We start from the raw sequence: 18813 nt of genomic DNA on the forward strand, positions 1-18813 counted from the left end.
CTAAAATATTTTGAACTCAAACTTTTGAAAATATTTATGAAAACATTTCAAATCATGCAAAATCAAAGTCAGCCTTTTGCTATGAACTCAACAATGTTACTGACTTACATGTTAAATAAATGAATGGAAAAATTAGTGATAGAAGTAATATTTAGATAAACGATGATTCGAATGTATTAGTGAATCACGAACAGTCCGAGCGAATCGATTCGCACGAATCTGACATTTCAGTCGTATTTTTAATGAATCATGCGCCCTCTAGAGATCGTCACAGGCATTTAAAAAGCCCCAACCCTCGACAGTTTTTGCACAAGCAAATTTCCTCAGCCACTGGCAAATATTTGACGACATATTCATTCAAATGTAGATTCAAAGAAACACTTGAACATTCATTACAGTTTATTGAAGTCAAACCAGGCAAGTCTGAAAACGTTTAAATCTGTGGAATGTCGCTTAAAGTACTCTCAGAATAAATTATGAATTCTGAAGAAATACATCTCAAAAGTTGGTCAAATAAAATACAAGAAAAGAAATGTACAAAATGTTTCTACGTTCACAAACATTCAGAAGCAATATTACAAGCATTCTTATGACACTACAATATAATGACAATGAAGTTGTGTTTTTTTTTCTTCTTTTTTTTCGCTTTCTACTATGTACAATTGATCAAGCATCATTCTCTTACACAATGCAATGACATAGGCTACATAACATAGCCAAAGAAATCTCTACATCATTAGAAAACTTGGAGAGGACATACATTCTACCCAAGCCATATCATTTAGGATACGTTTTATTCAGTTGGAGTGTGTAATGTGATTCAATGCGCATGGTGAAAAATATTACAAGAACACTTAACTTTACACAAACTCTGTAACTCAGTAGCAAGAATTAGTAAACAGGAATGTGAAATCAGTACACAGAAATCAAAGTGTAAGCTGGTAGGACACCACCTTTAGTAAATTTAGTTAACCAACACAAAGAACATGCTCGGATAGCACAAAATGATAATGACACCTTCAAATACACATAAAAAAAAAGTACACAAAGTACAGTGCACTGACACCAAACACTGGAATCAATGGAGGTAATACACTTTTAACATTTGATGCGGCAAAGTCGATATAGCAACAAATCACCTACAGTCAGATCAGTTTTTGAACCACTGCATAAACAACAAATGTCGCTGGAAAAAAACAAACTGTCGAAATATTCTAGTGATCATCCGTATCCGATTAAACATGTAAAAATAAAATAAAAAGGCCATATAAAGAAAATTAAAATGAGTAAAAATAGTACCAACAATGACCAGGCAAAACAAACATGTGCTTTGCATCCCGCCAACTGCATTTTCTTGATATTTTTAATAATAAACATAAGGGCAAATATTGGTATTTTCAGGAACAAAAGTGCCTATGAATTCTAAAAAATAAAAGTAAGCTATATAAAAATAAATGTAAACTATAAAAATATCGCATATCAGAACATAAACAAGCAAAAGAGACTCAAAATGCCTTCCATGTTTCGAAGACGCAGATGCAAGTAAGAGCACACATTATTTTCATAAACATACAAATCTCAGTTTGGCAGTCAAATCGTCAGAATTCCTTAAATTTGCCGTCGGATGCAAGGATCCAGTACAGATATCCACCAACAACGCTCCATTTCGAGACCGAAAAACAATAAATACAGAAATGAACAAAAGGCAAAATGGACACGATTCAAGTAAAATGAAACTTGCAGCGCTTTCCCTCCTTTCCATAAAGTGACAAACATACTGGTGGTGCCATCACGTATAATACTTGTACTGTGGTCTATAAAAGCGTTCATGTGAAATGACTAACGAGTAAGTATACAAAGCCCATGTGCCGAAGCCGTCGAGTCGTCGAGTCTTCATCCGTGCAAACTGTGGCACAGCACGACTGCACAGCTACCAGTGACAAGAGAGTAACAGTTCCACTTTACAGCACAGGCATCAAAGCTATTGAGTTAAGTAGATTCACATCAAGAACAAGTCACAGAGAGGAATATGCTACACTCTGCCGTAAACCGTACAGCCCTCCCACTACATCCCACGGTTCGGTTTTTAGCAAAGAAGTGCGTGTCGTTACAACCGAACGCAATCGAAGGACGATGCTAAAGAAGATAAACCAAAGTGTGCGGTTAAGGTACGGTTTGATACCTTTGAAACGAGTACAGCGATATACGAGGCGTGAAATACGATCGAAAATAAAAAAACAGTAAGTCTGATTATATTTACACTCTGAAACAAATGTAAATAAAAAAAATAAAAAAATTGAGAAAAACAAAACAAAAATCACATTATTTAAAGATTGTACTCACAGTCTCACAACTAGCGCTGCTCGGAAACATATGGGTTCCTCGTATTTGATATTACACACTGGCACCTGTTCAATACTCACAATGGTAAATATCTGTTTAAGACACATGGCAGTGTTGGAGTATATGTGGCTTAACACTACACCATCAAACATTACCGTTTGGACACGTCGGAACTGATCTTCTCGGGTGACCGATAGTTATTTCTAACACTTATAACTCTGAATTTTTACTCAATGGACCCGAAAGATGAGGGCAATACAGTACCGGCCAAGCAATTATGTCATTTTGCTGACAAAAAGGGCACATATACAACAACACGATTAGTGATATCAAATTGACTAATACAGATGAATAATACTGTACATTGTGAATGGATGTAAACATCGACATAAATATATTAATGATTATATATCTTACAAATCACAAACTCACTGGAATGGGGGGGGGGGGGGCAGTTGAACAAACCTCGTATGTCTTTTGAATCGATCTTTTTTTTTTCCTTTTCTTTTTTCTTGATGTTATCACGACAGGCTCATATTCAGACATGTAGTGAAATCCTACTGGAGGGGGGGGCGAATGGTTGCGCCCGACACATATTACAACAGTCTTTGCTATTTACATGAGGTACATAAATAAAGTTCTTGGTTTAAAGTGTTTATAGCGTGTTTTTAAAGTACCATAGATGTGGAAACTGACTTTGCCGCTGAAAGGCGTCGCTTAAACCGAGTGTGTTTTTTTGCCGAAACGGAGCACGTCTGAAAAAACAGTGAGAATTAGCTGTGAGCTTTTGCTTATAAAACCAGAAGTGAGTCGCTTATATTGTTATATAAGCCCGTATGAATTTGACATGAGGCCGTAAATTGTGATATGTTCGAAAAATTCATATCAGCTGCTGTAGATTTGGAATGAATCAAACCAGTTTGTCAAGTCCACTTGCTTTTAATGAAAAGTGGACCAGCTAGCTGCATGTATCTACTGTAGTTTGAACTTTCATGTACTTTGAAGTGGCTTTCAACGTTTTCTTGGTGCTTTGGCCCATTCACTCTCCCTCTCCCCCCTCGTCGTCGTCCTCTTCCTCCTCGTTGCCGTCGTCCCCTTCCTCTCCGGGTTCCATCAGTTCCTTCTTTACAGCGAGCTGGCTAGTGTTAGCCTGAGGCCCTAAGGGTCTCTGGGGGTCGTGGTTGGAGCAGCAGGGCCGGTTGTCCAGGGCAGACACTGCCAGCTGTCCTCTCTCATGCTCTCGGCAGAAGGAGGCGGGGCAGAAGTGGCAGAAGGAGGCGGCGGCGCGCTGGCACACGCTGCACTGATGCCAGGGGCATTCCCATCGCCCTGAGAAAGACAGAAGAAACACATCAATCGCACAACAGGAAAGTACTGTCAATTCCTTTTCTATTTAATAGATTAATATCGGCAACATCTCCTTCTGATTGAAATGTCTCTACATCAATTAGGGTTAGAAGAACTGTTGCCAAAAATGCTGGAAACATAATAATCCAATAATAGATTCTCAAGCATTTGCCTATGCAAATAGTGGTTATATATATATATATATATATATATATATATATATATATATATATATATATATATATATATATATATATATATATATATATATATATATATATAATTTTTTTTTTACAAATATCATGAATTATTAATTCATAAATAAAGTTATAAATTGGGGAGTCACACCACATGACATTTTACAACCTGAACTAATCTTGTTTGTCATAAAAAGTCAAATTAACAGCAATTTTCAGAGACTTATTGGCCTTGACACGATCATGAAGGTCTGCAGGCCAGGGGTCCGCTTTATGATATCATTTCTGGTTTTGTTTTTTACCCCTGCAGATTGGTTTTGGTCAAAATGAAGAAAATATATTTGATAAATAAATGTTACAAATTTCACATATAAAATATGTTTTGTTAAAAATACACATTTTGTCCTAAGAAATAATATTATTAAACAATTTTTTTTTCTTTTATTTAATAATTTCATGCTTTTCGTGAGATCCCCCATTTTTTATGACATCAGGACAGTTGTATTATCTTGACTTTTTAAATTTTTATTCTCCAAAATGTTTTCATTATTAAAAAATCTTAGCTGATATGTACCTCTTGCAATTGTTGTAATAAAAATAGTTAAACTCAAAAAAATGATGTCAATTTAATGTTGTACATTTTTAGCATTAATTATAACATAACTACATTTAAATAATTGTATGCCCCCCCCCCAGAAGTTTGCTGAGGCCCCCTAGTGGGCTCCGCCCCCCTGGTTGAAATTGATCTAGATCAGGTATGGGCGAATTCAGTCCACAGTCCTGCAGACTTTAGCTCCAACCCTAATCAAACACACATGCAAGCTAATCTATGTCTACAGCATTACTATTTTAGACATTAATGGTATGGAAATCTAAATGTAACAAGAGTCCATCCAGAATGTGGCAGCATTGTTCACCTCAGGAAGCATTACTGTGAAATTCTCACAGTCGACAAGAAGAGCTGAAGTGACGGACAGCACGTACCGTATGGAGGTTTAGTCAGGTTGAGGCAGAGGAGATGGTAGGCCTTCGGGCAATCTTTTTTGTCACACATGACCAGCTCTCCTCCCTCTCCACAGCAGTAGCAGTAATACTCATGGGTCTGTTTGCTCTCCGTCTTCAGTTTGCGCTTCTTGGGCTTGAGTTTAGCATTGCGCACCTTCTCTTCCCTCTCCATAACCACTGCACTCTACAGGAAGTGAAACAAGGTTTAAGACGGACATCATGATGATGATGATAATGGAAAAAGAAAAGGACAAGGAACCAAGAGAAAAACAAACATCAAACTAGAGTTAAAGCGCAAATACACCTCAGCTATTGGAAACTTCAGAGAATTGTCAATGGTGCAACAGGAAATCGTGGGTAAGCACTGCATGTGTTCCTGACTAATTCAATTAGGCTTTACCTTGGGCTTGACTCCAAGAAAACCACTGCAGTTCTCGGCCCCGCAGTGGCACGATGTCCTCCCGTTACCCAGACAGTCCAGGTTGTAATTGAAGGTCAATTCTGTGTCTGAAGAAAATATAATTGTCAATTAGCTTCTAAACAAACATTTTGTCACTTTTTCAAAGAAAATACTTTGTATTTCTTACCAGCAGCGATATCACACAAAGTGAAGAGTCCTATCCGCACATCTCCGTTCACGGTCCACTTCTGAGTCTCACAGTTGGGACTGCAGCTGTGGTTCATAAAGCGTGACAAATTCCCTTTGGGTCCAGCATCAATCACACGATCCTGAGAAACACAGGAGGGCTGACTTTAATACAGCTGAGATGACGTTATAATGTGACATGCACAAAGTGGACATGTGGTACCTTTGTGAGGGTCAGCATGTAAAAGTTGGTCACATGATTCTCATTAGCATTTCGTATTCGTTGCTTGCACTCCTCTGAGTCAATCAGTTCCCCGACATACTCCATGACGAAATCCCCCTAAATGACACATAATGAAGTTTAAATATTTCACACTGATTATTTTAGGTATTCCACAAAAGTAAGAATACCTAAATTAATTGTTCTACATAAATTAAATTACATCTATTTATTTAATTTATTAGACACAAAAATAATTCATAATAATAATGTGATATTTCAAGATATTGGGCTGTGAAAGAAGTATAAATAAAATTGCAATTTGTTTATTTTTTCATGTAGCTTTTTTTAGTTATGAAAAGCAGGCCACCATCTCTAAAATAAATAAATACATACATATAGAGTATTCTTCTTACATTTACTTAAAAAAAAAAAAAAACTATAGATACTACTCTCACCAACAGCAATTTCTGACCTATTAAATATTTTTGAGCTGAGCAAAACAGTTATTTTAGTATTTTTACATACTATTACTAATTATTTATTACTATAGTACTATTTATTAATATTTTAATAATTTTTTTAGTTTTCATTTGAACTTGTTCAATTATTAGTAACTTTGTTTTATGTTTTTGTAATTATTTATTACTATTATTTTTTAAATATTATTATTATTAAATTCAATTTCTTTCCAGTTAATAATTTTAGTGGTTCAACTTAAACTTAAAGGGATAGTTCACCCTAAAATAATTCATAATTTAGTCATAATTTAAGTCATAATTTACTCACCCTCAAATTGTTCCAAACCTGTATGAATCTTTCTTCAATTGAACACAAAAGTTAAAAAAATACACAAAAAAATTCGGTAACCAAACAGTTGACGGACCCCACTGACTTAAAATATATACTATGGAAGTCAATGGGGCCCATCAACTGTTTGGAAATTCACACAGGTTTGGAACAACTTGAGGGTGAGTAAATGACAGAATTTTTTATATTTTAGCTAGTTGTCAATGCAATTTTTTTAACTTTTTATTTATCTAACATTTTATTTTAACTTTATTTCAATTAACACAAATATTTTAAAAGTTTTGGTTTATAATAACCCTGGAGCATACCTAGAAATATTTACAACACTTAAGATTTTATTTATTTCCCAGACGTTTCAGCTTTGAGCTTATAACTTTTCTGAATTAAAGATCCAGGCCATTAGTGCTATTAGACTCTCACCTTCTTGAGGTCCTGCTTGGTCTTTAGGCCCCACCCTCGGCCGCTGGTCTTAATGACCTCAGTGTCGGGATAGAGGCGTTTGGAGAAGCACTGGTTGTGGCAGTGGTCACCAGCGGGACAGACTTGCGGGTGGCACTCGTACTGCAGCATGCGGTTCAAGCATTGAGAGTCCTGGCTGCACGGACGTTCATCTGAGTGTTTGCAGTTGCAACGTGGGATCTCTGAGAGGTCAGCGACGTGCAACTGCACCTTCCCAACTGGCTTATTGGACTGAGGTAAGAAACAAGGACAAGAATACAGAACTTTAGTTTGTTTTAATATGATATTGCTTTTTTTGTACAGTCGCATTTTAGAGTAATTAATATGAAAGGTGTATACAAAACGGACGGGCCGTATTATGGTACCATTTGCCAGTAGAAATGTGTCAGATTATTAGAGATTATACATAAAAATAAAATACAATATTTCTTATAGAGCAAACGGTAACACTTTACAAGCCAAAATATTTATATTGTGATATCACTAGCATCTACTGAAAGACATTGCAAGCTTTTCAAATGGAGCAACACATTTTTGCATAGACAGGATTTGAACTAGATCCTGTACCTTGATAAGTTTGTACGGTGGGGGTCTGCGAGAGTTGCGCTCCTGTTCGAGGGCCTCCTTGGTTTCTCGCTGTGCTTTTAGTTCTTGGAACCTTTTTCCTGCCTCCTCAAGTGCTTTACACACAAAAAAAACATTTAGAGGTCAATTTAGCTTGACATTTATTCAAGTCATCACCTTTACATGCAACATATGGCTAATTAATATAAAAGAATTATAAAACTCCACTGAAATGGTCTAGTATCTCACCTTTTTTAAATGTCTTATTGATGCCAACCTGCCCCTCAGCAAAGTTCTTATCACTCTCAACATATGGGAAAACTCTGCCCTGGTTTATCCAGTAATAGTCATGTGATCCAAAGAAAAAGACTGGAAAGTCGCCAATGTCATGCTTGAGGCTCTGGATGTTGGAGGGAACCAGGCGAGGGTTGCATATCTCAGCGGGCCACCACCTACACATGGTTCAACATCAACATTAAGTCTACAACTTATTCACTGGTCACACAGTTGAAATTTAGACATTATAGACAAAACAAAAATGCTGATGACTCATGTTTTTCATAATTTAACTAAAAAAGTGAAACTTTCATATATTCTAGATACATTAAACAAAGTGAAATATTTCCAGCCTTTTTTTTTTTTTTTTTTAGATTATCAAAGCGGTGGCGGTTTAGTTTATGTGGTACGAGTCTAAAATATATAGAATTTTCACTTTTTTAAATAATTGATGAAAAATTGTTTTTCAATCAAATTTTCTGAGATGCACCTGTAGAGCCTGTGCTATTTGCCTCTGCAATAGCAATATCACAGCTATGACACAAAAAGTTATTTTAAAAGATAGGTACTGTTTAAAAAGAAAACGGTTATCATCAAGCCATTTTTATGGACCTATTCACATAAATTCTAAATTTTAAAAACAAAATTTTAAAAATAAAATCGTGAACCAAAGTCAGAAATTGCTTTAGAGGCAGATTTTTTTATGCATTACATTTTTAATATATTCTTTAAAAAATATACTTTTTTAAACAAAATCATACATTTAGTTATTATTAATTTATTATAGAAATATCATGCATTTACTATATTCTAGATTATTCTGCATCACATTTTGTTTGAATATCTTTGGTGCAATTTAAAAAATATATATTTTTGTGCCACGAACATGCCTTAAGTTTAGTAAAATACAATGTAGGAGACTATGAGACTTTCAACAGTTGAACGGACGTACCTGTAGTTGCCCAGCTTGACCCAGACTATCTGCTTATAGTGAGGCTTCTTTCCCGCTCTGCATTCCCCACACAGCCACGTCCCCTCCGGCATCTCCATGTTCAAGCACTCGGGGTGAAATGAGGCGGGACAGGCCTCACAACACAACAGTCTTCCTCCTTTTTTGACAAGCACACACACGCACATAAACACAGAATCGAATAAACGGGCCCACAGTATCACCACATGCTTGTCCATTCCCAATAAGGCGGTATTCCACAAACCTCATCCATGAGCATGTCAGAATCAGACAGTTATATTTCCTCTGAGATCAACATACGCCTCTGAAGTGCTTCAACGTATACGTTTAGATTCTAAATGCCAATTTGAAGTTCAATTTGACAGGCTCAGAAGACAGGGTTTGATGACTAACACCTTTCACCATTGTTAATTTTGTGCCAGGTGATTAAATAAGCAGCCAATAGTGAATGATCATAGGGGGGGAACTATGGGAAACATGCCGTGATGCACACTGACTGATTGTCCGCATTAACATCACCTGCAGTACACCAGTAGACACAGAGCATGTATTTTGGATGGTGTCATTTAAAATGCTTGGTTTGACTGACAAGAAAAATAGGGCTGATGGACAGCAAAGGAAGGAGCGCATCAGTGAGCGCCCACTTTTCCAGCCGCTTTGGTTCCGGGAGTGTTCTTCCGATTCATTTTCTCCAGAGGGATTTGAAAAAAAATTCTTGTTCTGAACCTTACTGAACCAAGCCAACCAGCTTTAAATGAATCACAACATCATATTCATTTAAGCAAAAAAATGATTTAGAATTTAATTTATGAGGGAATGAACAACTCATCCCATGAATCATCACAAATGTACAATGTACAATATACATAAACTAATTAAAAGCACAAAAACTATACATTTTACATTTACATTACTCACCCTGGTGTTGTTCTAATGCAGTATGCCCTTTTTTGCACCACAAAAGGATAATTAAAAAGAAAAAGTATAGAATAGAGACCAGCATAAAGCTTTTAAAAAGAGATGAGTGGTATACGATAGGATTTATGTATTTAACGAAAATCCTAACCTTGGCCGTTGGTCTTCTGTGCACGGCTGTCCAATGTGTGCGTTCATGAGACGTTTTGAGATTGTGAGAAAGCAAGACTAAGAAAAATGCAACATGAAATACAATCCATGTACTTTCTTCTCATCTGTTGTGTTTGTCGCAACAATAAGTTATGTTCACATCTGTCATTCTGACTCTCATCAGACAAAGAGTTCCAGCCCAGAGATATTCAACTCAGGGAAGAAAGTACACAGATACCTTTTTTTGTGATTTCCAGGCGTTGTAATTCATGTCACACTTTTATTCATCTAGATTTCTCAGTGTGCTTTTTCAGAGTGAACTGCGGCGCTAATGGAGTCTACGAACGAACGCACGCCGTGCACAGACAACCAACAGCCAAGGTAAGTATTTCGTTAAATAATACATTAAAATTTCAGTTTGTTTTTTCGCAAACCCTATCTTACACCACTAGAACATGAGGGATATACGACACGTGTTGCACGACCATTTTGTGATACTTTTGCATCTTCTTTTAAAAGCTTGATGCTGGTCACCATTCACTGGGCGGGCGCAAGCAAGACAATTTTTTTTTAAATGTTTTAATTTGTGGTCCGAAAAAGAAAAAAAGGCATAATGCATTAAAACAACACCAGGGTGAGTAAATTTTTTATTTATTTTTTAATGTCAAGTCAAACTGATATCTCACTGACTAGCTTTAACAGAAGCAACACTGGAGCTTAAGATGTAGAAGTTATCTTTAAAAAATCGATTTCTCTATGGACAAAATGAATGGGATTTTTTACTTCCGGGACCCTGCTGTTGGCTCTATTAAAATTACCATCCAAAATATGTTTATGTTCAAAGGGAGGTAGGGTATAATTTTGCTCAAGCAAAACAAGCCAAGCAATTAATGCTAAGCCGAACTGTGTTACGGACTCAGAATAACATGAATTACATGACATATCATAACCTAGTTAAATTCCCAGAAATCTGTTAGAAGCATTTATAGGTAGACAAAGATTTGACTTACGGTGCCTTCTATCCGAAAAATTGTTAATCCAAATTAATTTAAAAGGCTGCTATCTGATTTTAAAGTAAAGAGCTATGAAAATTGAAGATATTTGTTGCTGCGTGTTATTTCAAGCCCACTATGTGCATTAGAAGCAGCGTGATGGTGTAAAATAAAGAGCAATAAAATGGCCCCAAAAAATAAACAAATAAATAAAAAGTAGCAATAAGACAGCTGTGAAAGCATACAGATGGCAAACTACATAAACCAAGAAAACATGATTTTACCTTTCCCAATATTCTTTTTGGTAGCTGACGAAGAAGAAGGAATCATAGGTAATTTCATCAACTCAGCACGATTTGACTCAGTCAGAAGGTAGTGCGACTTAAAGGTATATGAACTTAATATGGTGTCAGTATGGTCGTGCACTAAAAGCCCTACACGAGACAAACAGGAAAAGTCATGAGTAATGAAACTACCCATGATTCCAGAAAACACACATTAGGAAAAAAAAGACACGTGATTAAATAAGTAGTCCTGAAAAGAGAACACAAAAAAGGAGAGTCTAAAGAGGAATACTGCAGTGTTAGAGTGGGAGCTTTAGGGATTAGCTGGATATAATTTGTTCTGGAAAAACAATTCTTTCTTGCAGTTTTCTGCTTTTAATGCTAGCCAAATGAACAATTCATTCAAATATGTGAATTTAGTCATTTATCCATCCTCAATTTGCTCCAAACCTATCTTTCAAGTGAATAAAAACTTAAATTTCAGTGTGTTTCGCACAGATATGGCTTCAGCAGACTTAGGCAACATAGGCTACATTCAAACTGTTAGTTATAACATAGCCTAATTTGTGGGCATCAAGGAGCCGATATCAATATGCGGGTTATTGAAATTGCTTTTGAATGTGCATTCGCTTTATACTTTAGCTTTCAAATTTGCGATAACATGTCCTCTGTGTATAGGGAACGCCGGTACTGACCGCACATTTTAGGCTACAAGATAAGATATGTCAACGATGATCAGGATCTGTTGCGCACCAAATCCTCCGCCATCATTCTGCCAGTCATCTCTCATTATTCTCATCACATGATAAGAGAAATCTGACTCCTGTTGCGACTCTGCAGCTCATGCTGTATGGAGCAGATGCTTTCAGTTTATAATTGTTGAGTTCCTTGTCCAACTGAACCAAATGGTTTTTATATTTTATCAAAAAAGCAAAATGAGAGTGGGGGCGGAGCCAAGTGTGTAACACAGCAAGCCTAGTTGTGAGTCCTGAAATTTACAGGTGTGAGTTCGCTCAGAATGACCTAGTTACTCCCATAAATAACTGAATTGTGTGTGAAAGTAACCGTATTAAAGACTTAAATACAGAACTGACGACTGCATTTTGTTGCTGTGCAAGCATGGCCATAGAGACTACTTTCATGATATGTTTATGGTACTATTGATTCTTATTTGACCTTAAACTTCAGTCCTCAATTGCAAGTGCATGGGGGAATAAAACAACAACCAAAACATTCTTCTTTTTGCATTTCAGAAATAAAGTGAAACGAGTTTGGAACAACATGAGGGTGAGTAAATGACAGATTTAACTCATTTAATGATTAGGTTGTATAATGACAAATATTGGTTTTAAAGATCAAATGACATGCAGCTGCTCCCATGCCAACAAAGACAAATTCAGTTTAGCATTACCAATTAGTTCCTGGAGAAATTAGAGTGTTAGATATCTTCTACAAAAGTGGGAAGGTGTCTGAATCTGATCATTTCAAAACTTGAAGATGCAATCAGTGATTTTCACTGATGTGTATATTCTAAGAAACCAACGCTGAGTGCATTTACATGTGCAACTATCCAAAATCAGTGCATTAAAAATACCCATTTACGCATGAAAATCTTGATTATTTTGGGGGGGTTTAGGTCTAGGCATATTATTGACGTATTAAACAACTGCTGTAAGATTCTTTATTGAACACACTCATTGACATTAACTTAGAGATATTAACATATTTGGTATCACTCAATATTACCAATTCATTTAAAATGGATTTTTTTATTAAATTAAACTAGATATAACTTTAGGTCTGATATTAAACATTTAATTTCTACATTTACACACACACAGTTATTTAAGAAATAACCTTCCGAAAGTGGGAGATTTTTACAATTTTACCATTTACAAAACGAATAAATTAAAAGATGCTCATTAATTGCTCACTGGAATGTCTTAAATTATTAATGATGATTTTTTTTCTTTTCATTTTAAAAGTTCAAAATTAGATATTAAAATTTGAATTCAATCTCAGTCCTTCCCCAGAAGAATCACAGACAATTAAAATGTTACTAATTAGTAGGAAACAAACATGATCTGATGGATCACGAACACACAGTACATCTAACAGTAAAGGATTAGATGACAAGAGAGAAGGCCAGAGGTCACATTAGTGTCCTACTCTTAAAGAGAAGGAACATTGAACACTGCAAAGCATGACACCAGAGAACATTTAAATTCTAATGTGGTGTGAAGACTGTTAAAAAGTGTTGCATTCACTAAGTGCACATTTTGACAAGAACTCATTTAAATGTCATTTAAAGTGTGATACAATGAACACACAAATCTAATCATCTCAGTAATTCTGACATTAGCTATTATGCAAGGACTGGAGAATGTCAGGCTAAACGTACCTCGAGCACAGATGAAACACCAGCCTACGTTTACAGGTGAGGAAAAGTGTCCGTTCTTCCTGGAACTGGAGTGGTTGCTACATATGATGATGTGGGGTGTTATCAACACACTGCCAGCCGCCACACAGCCGTCTCCTGTGTGATACGCCACCGGACAGCGGATACATCGCATCATACGGCCTAAAAGAAAAAAGATAAACTGAGGCTGGCCGATGTGTCTCTATGTTTCAGAAAAATGCTTCTGTAAAATACAATGAATAAGTTCAATATATCTGTGGTGTACCTTTGCAAGCTTTGTGAAGGTCTCTGTCGAGACAGCATGTGGCACAGCTGTGCTGAGGGCAGCGGAGGCCTCTAGTATCCGTGGTGGTGCCAGTGAACTTGCGGGCACAGGTATCGTGGTAAAAACGGCCACAACCGTTCACCGAACACCGCTTAACCTCACCCTCCATGTCGTTGCAGGAGAAACAAGGGTGGGAACCTGGAGAAAGTGACGGCGACAAACAGATTAGACTCCGCAAATTATTCAAAAACACTTCAATTCAAAATTCTAATTCTCAGAAAAAATTAAATGCATGACATAATAATGACCTTTTTGAATCTATTCACATTAAGATATTGCATTGCTATAGAGATCTTATTTTTTTTCAACGTTATTGGTGGGTTGTATTGCTCACCTGTCTTACACTCTGGACACAGTAGTTCACCCTCTGTTCCACTGTTAGATCCCATACACTCTGGATGAAACAGCCTGTTACAGTCTCCCTCACAGCTCACCAAAGAATCCCCGAATGTTTCACACACCTGTGAGATCGCACAGAAGAACCGCAACAACAGATTCTTATTACACCTGAAAGAGTCATACAAAATCTGATCTACTATTTTACATTTCTATGAAAGCTTGTAAAATTTACTTAAAGTTTAAAGACTTTATTTTGAAATTGTTAAATTGAACAATTATGATTTTTTAGTAATAGTTTTAAACTATTACTAAAAAATCATAATTGTTCAATTTAACAATTTCAAAATAAAGTCTTTAAACTTTAAGTAAATTATATTGCTCAACTTTATTTTTTTGTAATTCAGAGTTTGTATTTCACAATTCTGACGTTTCCCTTGCAATTCTGAGTTTAGATCTAAAACTTGGCGTAAGTACACAATGATGGCCTAAGACACGAAACGAGTGGTTTGTGTGAGAAAACGAACAGTATTTATATCGTTTTTACCTCTTATACACAGCCACGTCCAAGTGATCTGAGGGCGCGAGCGCATCCTGCTGTGTGACGTGTGCGCAGACTGGTGCATAGATATATACACTAGATGTCGCATTAAAGACATTCGTTCCAATGAACTGCTGTAGACAAGGCGACAACTAGTGTATAAATCTATGCACCAGTCTGCGTACACGTCACACACCAGGATGCGCGAGCGCCCTCAGATCACTTGGACGTGGCTGTGTATAAGAGGTAAAAACGATATAAATACTGTTCGTTTTCTCACACAAACCACTCGTTTCGTGTCTTAGGCCATCAATGTGCACTTACGATGGGGAATTGTTTAATTTGGACGATGGGGAATTGTTTTAATTTGGACTCTGTGAATGCTCTTTGAGACCGTGACCATATACCTGCATTAAATGACTGACAGACAAGAACGGTTTGACCTTAAAATATCAAAATTGAAACTACTGCGGAAACAAAGACACCTACATCTTGGATGCCCTTGAGGTAAGCAAAAACATACCAAAATTTAATTTCAAAGTGAACTATCCCTTTAAAGCCGACCCCAAACTTTTGAACAGTATATTGTCTCTTATATATAATGTTATATAAAAAGTGTTTATAGTGCTCACATGGCAGACTGTGTCCTTTTTTGAGGAATTTCCTCCCTGACGGGACAGGCTGGAGTCCACGGACTGCGCATCAGATCCGTCAGCGTCTAGTGTAGCAGGACTGTCCGATCGCTTCCCAAATCCGGTCTACCAGGGATGCAAATGGATGCAAAAATGTGACTTTAAAGCCAGAGCCCATATGTCATTTGGCTACAAAACATGCTAAACATTCAAATGAACAAATTCGTCATAACAATTGTGTAACCCAAGAAGAACAGTATCACTCAGGTGTCAATCAACAGATCCCGCTAGTACTGTGACTGTATTTTTGAGTCTAGTCTGACCTGTGGGTCATTGAGGCCTCTGGAGTCAGAATCAGAAGTATCTCTGTACAGTGAGCTGGCCATCTCCACATCAGTAGACGCTCTGCTGCGTTTCTTCAGTGGTTTACACGAGTCTGAGATCTCGCTGGCACCTACAGGATTGAAGGAATGTTAGTAGGGGGGTATTGATATAAATGAATTTATAGGCTGACCATTTAAAACACTACATCTAAGAAAACAATTTAGAAAAACTTAAATGTAAAATTCGTCTTGCAGTGTCAAGTACCTTTTTGCGACCCTGTTCTGAAATCCATCTGAGGTGCTGTTTCAGCCTGCAGAATAAAAAAAACATAAAAAGGCATGTTTGTTATAAGATTTCCCCTTTAATTCACTAACCATCATGTCACTTTTCTGCTCGTATTATGACCAGGTGCTATCTATGCATTTCATTTAATTGTGCATCTTTTTAGCCCAAACAGCACCTTTTTTTGCAAGTTTAGCCAATTACAGATTGCCTTTTAACAAAAGTCAGGGCTGTTTACCAGATGCAATAATGTAGCAAAAATTAAATTCTCTTTAAAAGTGATGTTTTTTGTACATTTTCTTTCAGTCATGGCATCAGTAATAACATAGTACAAAATTCTTTCATTATTTTAAGAGCCGATTCAAGTGTCTGGATTGTAGTGGTGGAGTAATGCTGTACAATATGTCAGTCAGACTGTAGTAGTCTGCTGTATTCTTGAGCATTCAGAACTTGCCCATAAGACGAGGAATAACGTTCTCCAAAAACATATAATAGATCATTATAAATATATAAATAACAGGTTTGCATCGTCATCTGATTTGAATCATTCCTTTAGTGAAACTACGTAGGTGGTGAAAACAAATAAATGCAGCGGGTTTGTTGGATTCATCACTTTTAAATAATTTAATAGTACAAATGTATGCGCTCTACCTGTTCTTTCTTCACTTTCTTTTTTGGCACTGGTTCCACACTCTTCTCCGACTCGGAACGGCTTCGCACTGACCGGCGCTGCTGCTTTCTCTCTGGCATCACACACACAGAGGATGTTTTCGTAGATCAGACTTATACCGCAAAGGACATCTGAATATCTCTGTCAAAGGGAGTTTGTGTGTCTCATAAATACCTGTGGACTGCTCTGCTGAAGCGTGCTCAGCGCTCTCCTGGTCACTCCAGCCTGAGGGAGACGCAGCTCGCTCCTCTTCACTGGAACACGTCTCTGCTTCTGCTTTATCACTGGAGCCCTATTGTGGAAGAGGTTGAGATTTTTTTTTTTATCTACCAACGACTGCTTGTCAGAAAAGGTGCAATTTCTTCTTAAGCAGCATGCATGAAGAGTGAGCACACAGCCATAATTTTGGTTTCGCTAGTTGCAGCTTAGTAATTAACTAAATTGTAGGCTATAATAGCTTTGCATGTACATTAACAACATTTTAAACAAACTTAATACATTATACTGGATGAGTAATGCTTCAAAGCAAATTTGGTGACGTTTATTAAAAGTTATCATCTAGTTAGTATACCCTGGCTTAAATGAGTCAGATGGGCAAGCTAGCTAATATTGGCAAATGTGGGTGTAAAAACATACATGCAAAACCAACATAATAACAAACTTATAAAATTAGTATACTAAGTTGCACTAGTTATTATGCAAATAGCCAGTGTTATTTTAGTATCCATTTTACTATAGTATTTTTAATATTTTCTGTTCCCTTTTGTTTTTATATTTTCAGATTTCATTGTCATTTTAGTTAAATTTTGTTGTGCTGATGATTAGTTTTTTTTTGTATTTCTATTTAGCAAGCTTTATTTTCATTTCAATGTATTTTATTTCAGTTAGTTCATATCTATTTCTCTGAGTTTATTAAGTCAAAGATTTTAATCTAATATTTTTTTTTATTTTAGCTTAATTTTGATTAACATTTTTTTTTTATTTGTTTTAGTTTTAGTTAACAGTAACAACACATTTGCTGTTGAAAAATGTAATATTACATGTGAAAAAACATACGGTAACACTTTAGTTTAGGGTCCAATTCTCCAATACTTCTAATGCACATATTAATAAATTATTCTGCATGACCATATTCTACACCCCTTATCCTTCCCAATACCTAAACTTAACAACTAAAATAAAAATAAATAAATAAAAAATAATAAGCAGAAATTAGAAGTTTGAGGCAAAAGTCGTAGTTAATAGTTAGTTAGTAGTGGGAATTGGACCCTAAACTAAAGTGTGACCGAACATACATTTCATAAGACATTTCATATTTTTACTTTATTGCATAGTGGTAGTAACTTGTGGGGAACTATTGTTCAGACCGAAGAAATTGTAGCTATTTAATTACACATTTTTTAAATTAAGTTTCGACATTTGATTTGCATTTTTCTTTATGAAACTAACATGACAGTGATTGATGGTGGCATAAAATAATTACTGTAGCAGACTTCCTCATGTTCACGAGCATTTTTTCCATTCTTACCTCAGGTGACTGAACCTGATCGCTGGGCCTCTCCTCACTCTCTGTCGTCTTAGGTAAGTCCACCTTTTGCTTTGGGAGTTGCCAGTCGCACTTTATGATCTCCACGTTGAGTTTCTTCATGGTAATGGAGAGCGGGAGGAGCTTGCGGGCTGCAGCGGTCCTCCAAGGTGTCCTGACTGGGGGTGGGGAGGGTTCCTGTGGGTGGGGATCTGGTTTTGGTGGGCTACGGGGTTGCTCTTGGTCCATATCATCCTCTCCCTGATTGGGAGATGTTGGTTCCCCACTACTATTGATGCTGCACTGCCTCCGCGGCTGCTGCCGACGAGGCACAGGCTCCTCTTTGGCTCCGGCACTGCCTTTAGAGCGTCTTTGCTTGCGTTCAGGCCGGTTTTTACCTGTTGCTCTAGGTGAGGTCACAGTTTCAGTTTCAGTTTCAGCAGCAGCAGCAGCAGCAGCAGCACCAGCAGCACCTGGTTCCTTGTCGATGTAGATGAAGGTGTAGGTCTCGTTGCGTTCTTCTCGTGTCATCTGCAGTGCGGCTTCAGCGTGACCCACACCCACTTGCCACTGGGCACGCTCCTTCTGTGACTGAGGCTTCAGCAACTATAAAATAAATAAACCACAGAATGAGCACTCAG

General features: G+C 36.9%; 1 protein-coding gene across 1 annotated transcript; it reads right to left on the reverse strand.

Moving 5' to 3' along the window:
* Window positions 1-650: 650 nt before the first annotated feature.
* Window positions 651-18775, reverse strand: LOC308686531 (histone-lysine N-methyltransferase NSD3-like; the record flags this gene model as incomplete). The annotated part of the gene is made up of 19 exons (XM_081394965.1): window positions 651-3672; window positions 4872-5076; window positions 5293-5399; window positions 5480-5621; window positions 5702-5818; window positions 6929-7198; window positions 7535-7647; window positions 7781-7983; window positions 8760-8916; window positions 11119-11268; window positions 13520-13699; window positions 13803-14000; window positions 14197-14323; window positions 15372-15497; window positions 15695-15825; window positions 15960-16005; window positions 16629-16720; window positions 16822-16939; window positions 18176-18775. Coding segments are annotated over 19 exons (3372 nt in total), but the record flags the coding sequence as incomplete, so codon positions are not given.
* Window positions 18776-18813: the final 38 nt, after the last annotated feature.

Source organism: Scardinius erythrophthalmus, assembly GCF_964197995.2.
Source record: "Scardinius erythrophthalmus genome assembly, contig: HAP1_SCAFFOLD_378, whole genome shotgun sequence".
In the NCBI taxonomy this organism is placed as follows: domain Eukaryota; kingdom Metazoa; phylum Chordata; class Actinopteri; order Cypriniformes; family Leuciscidae; genus Scardinius; species Scardinius erythrophthalmus.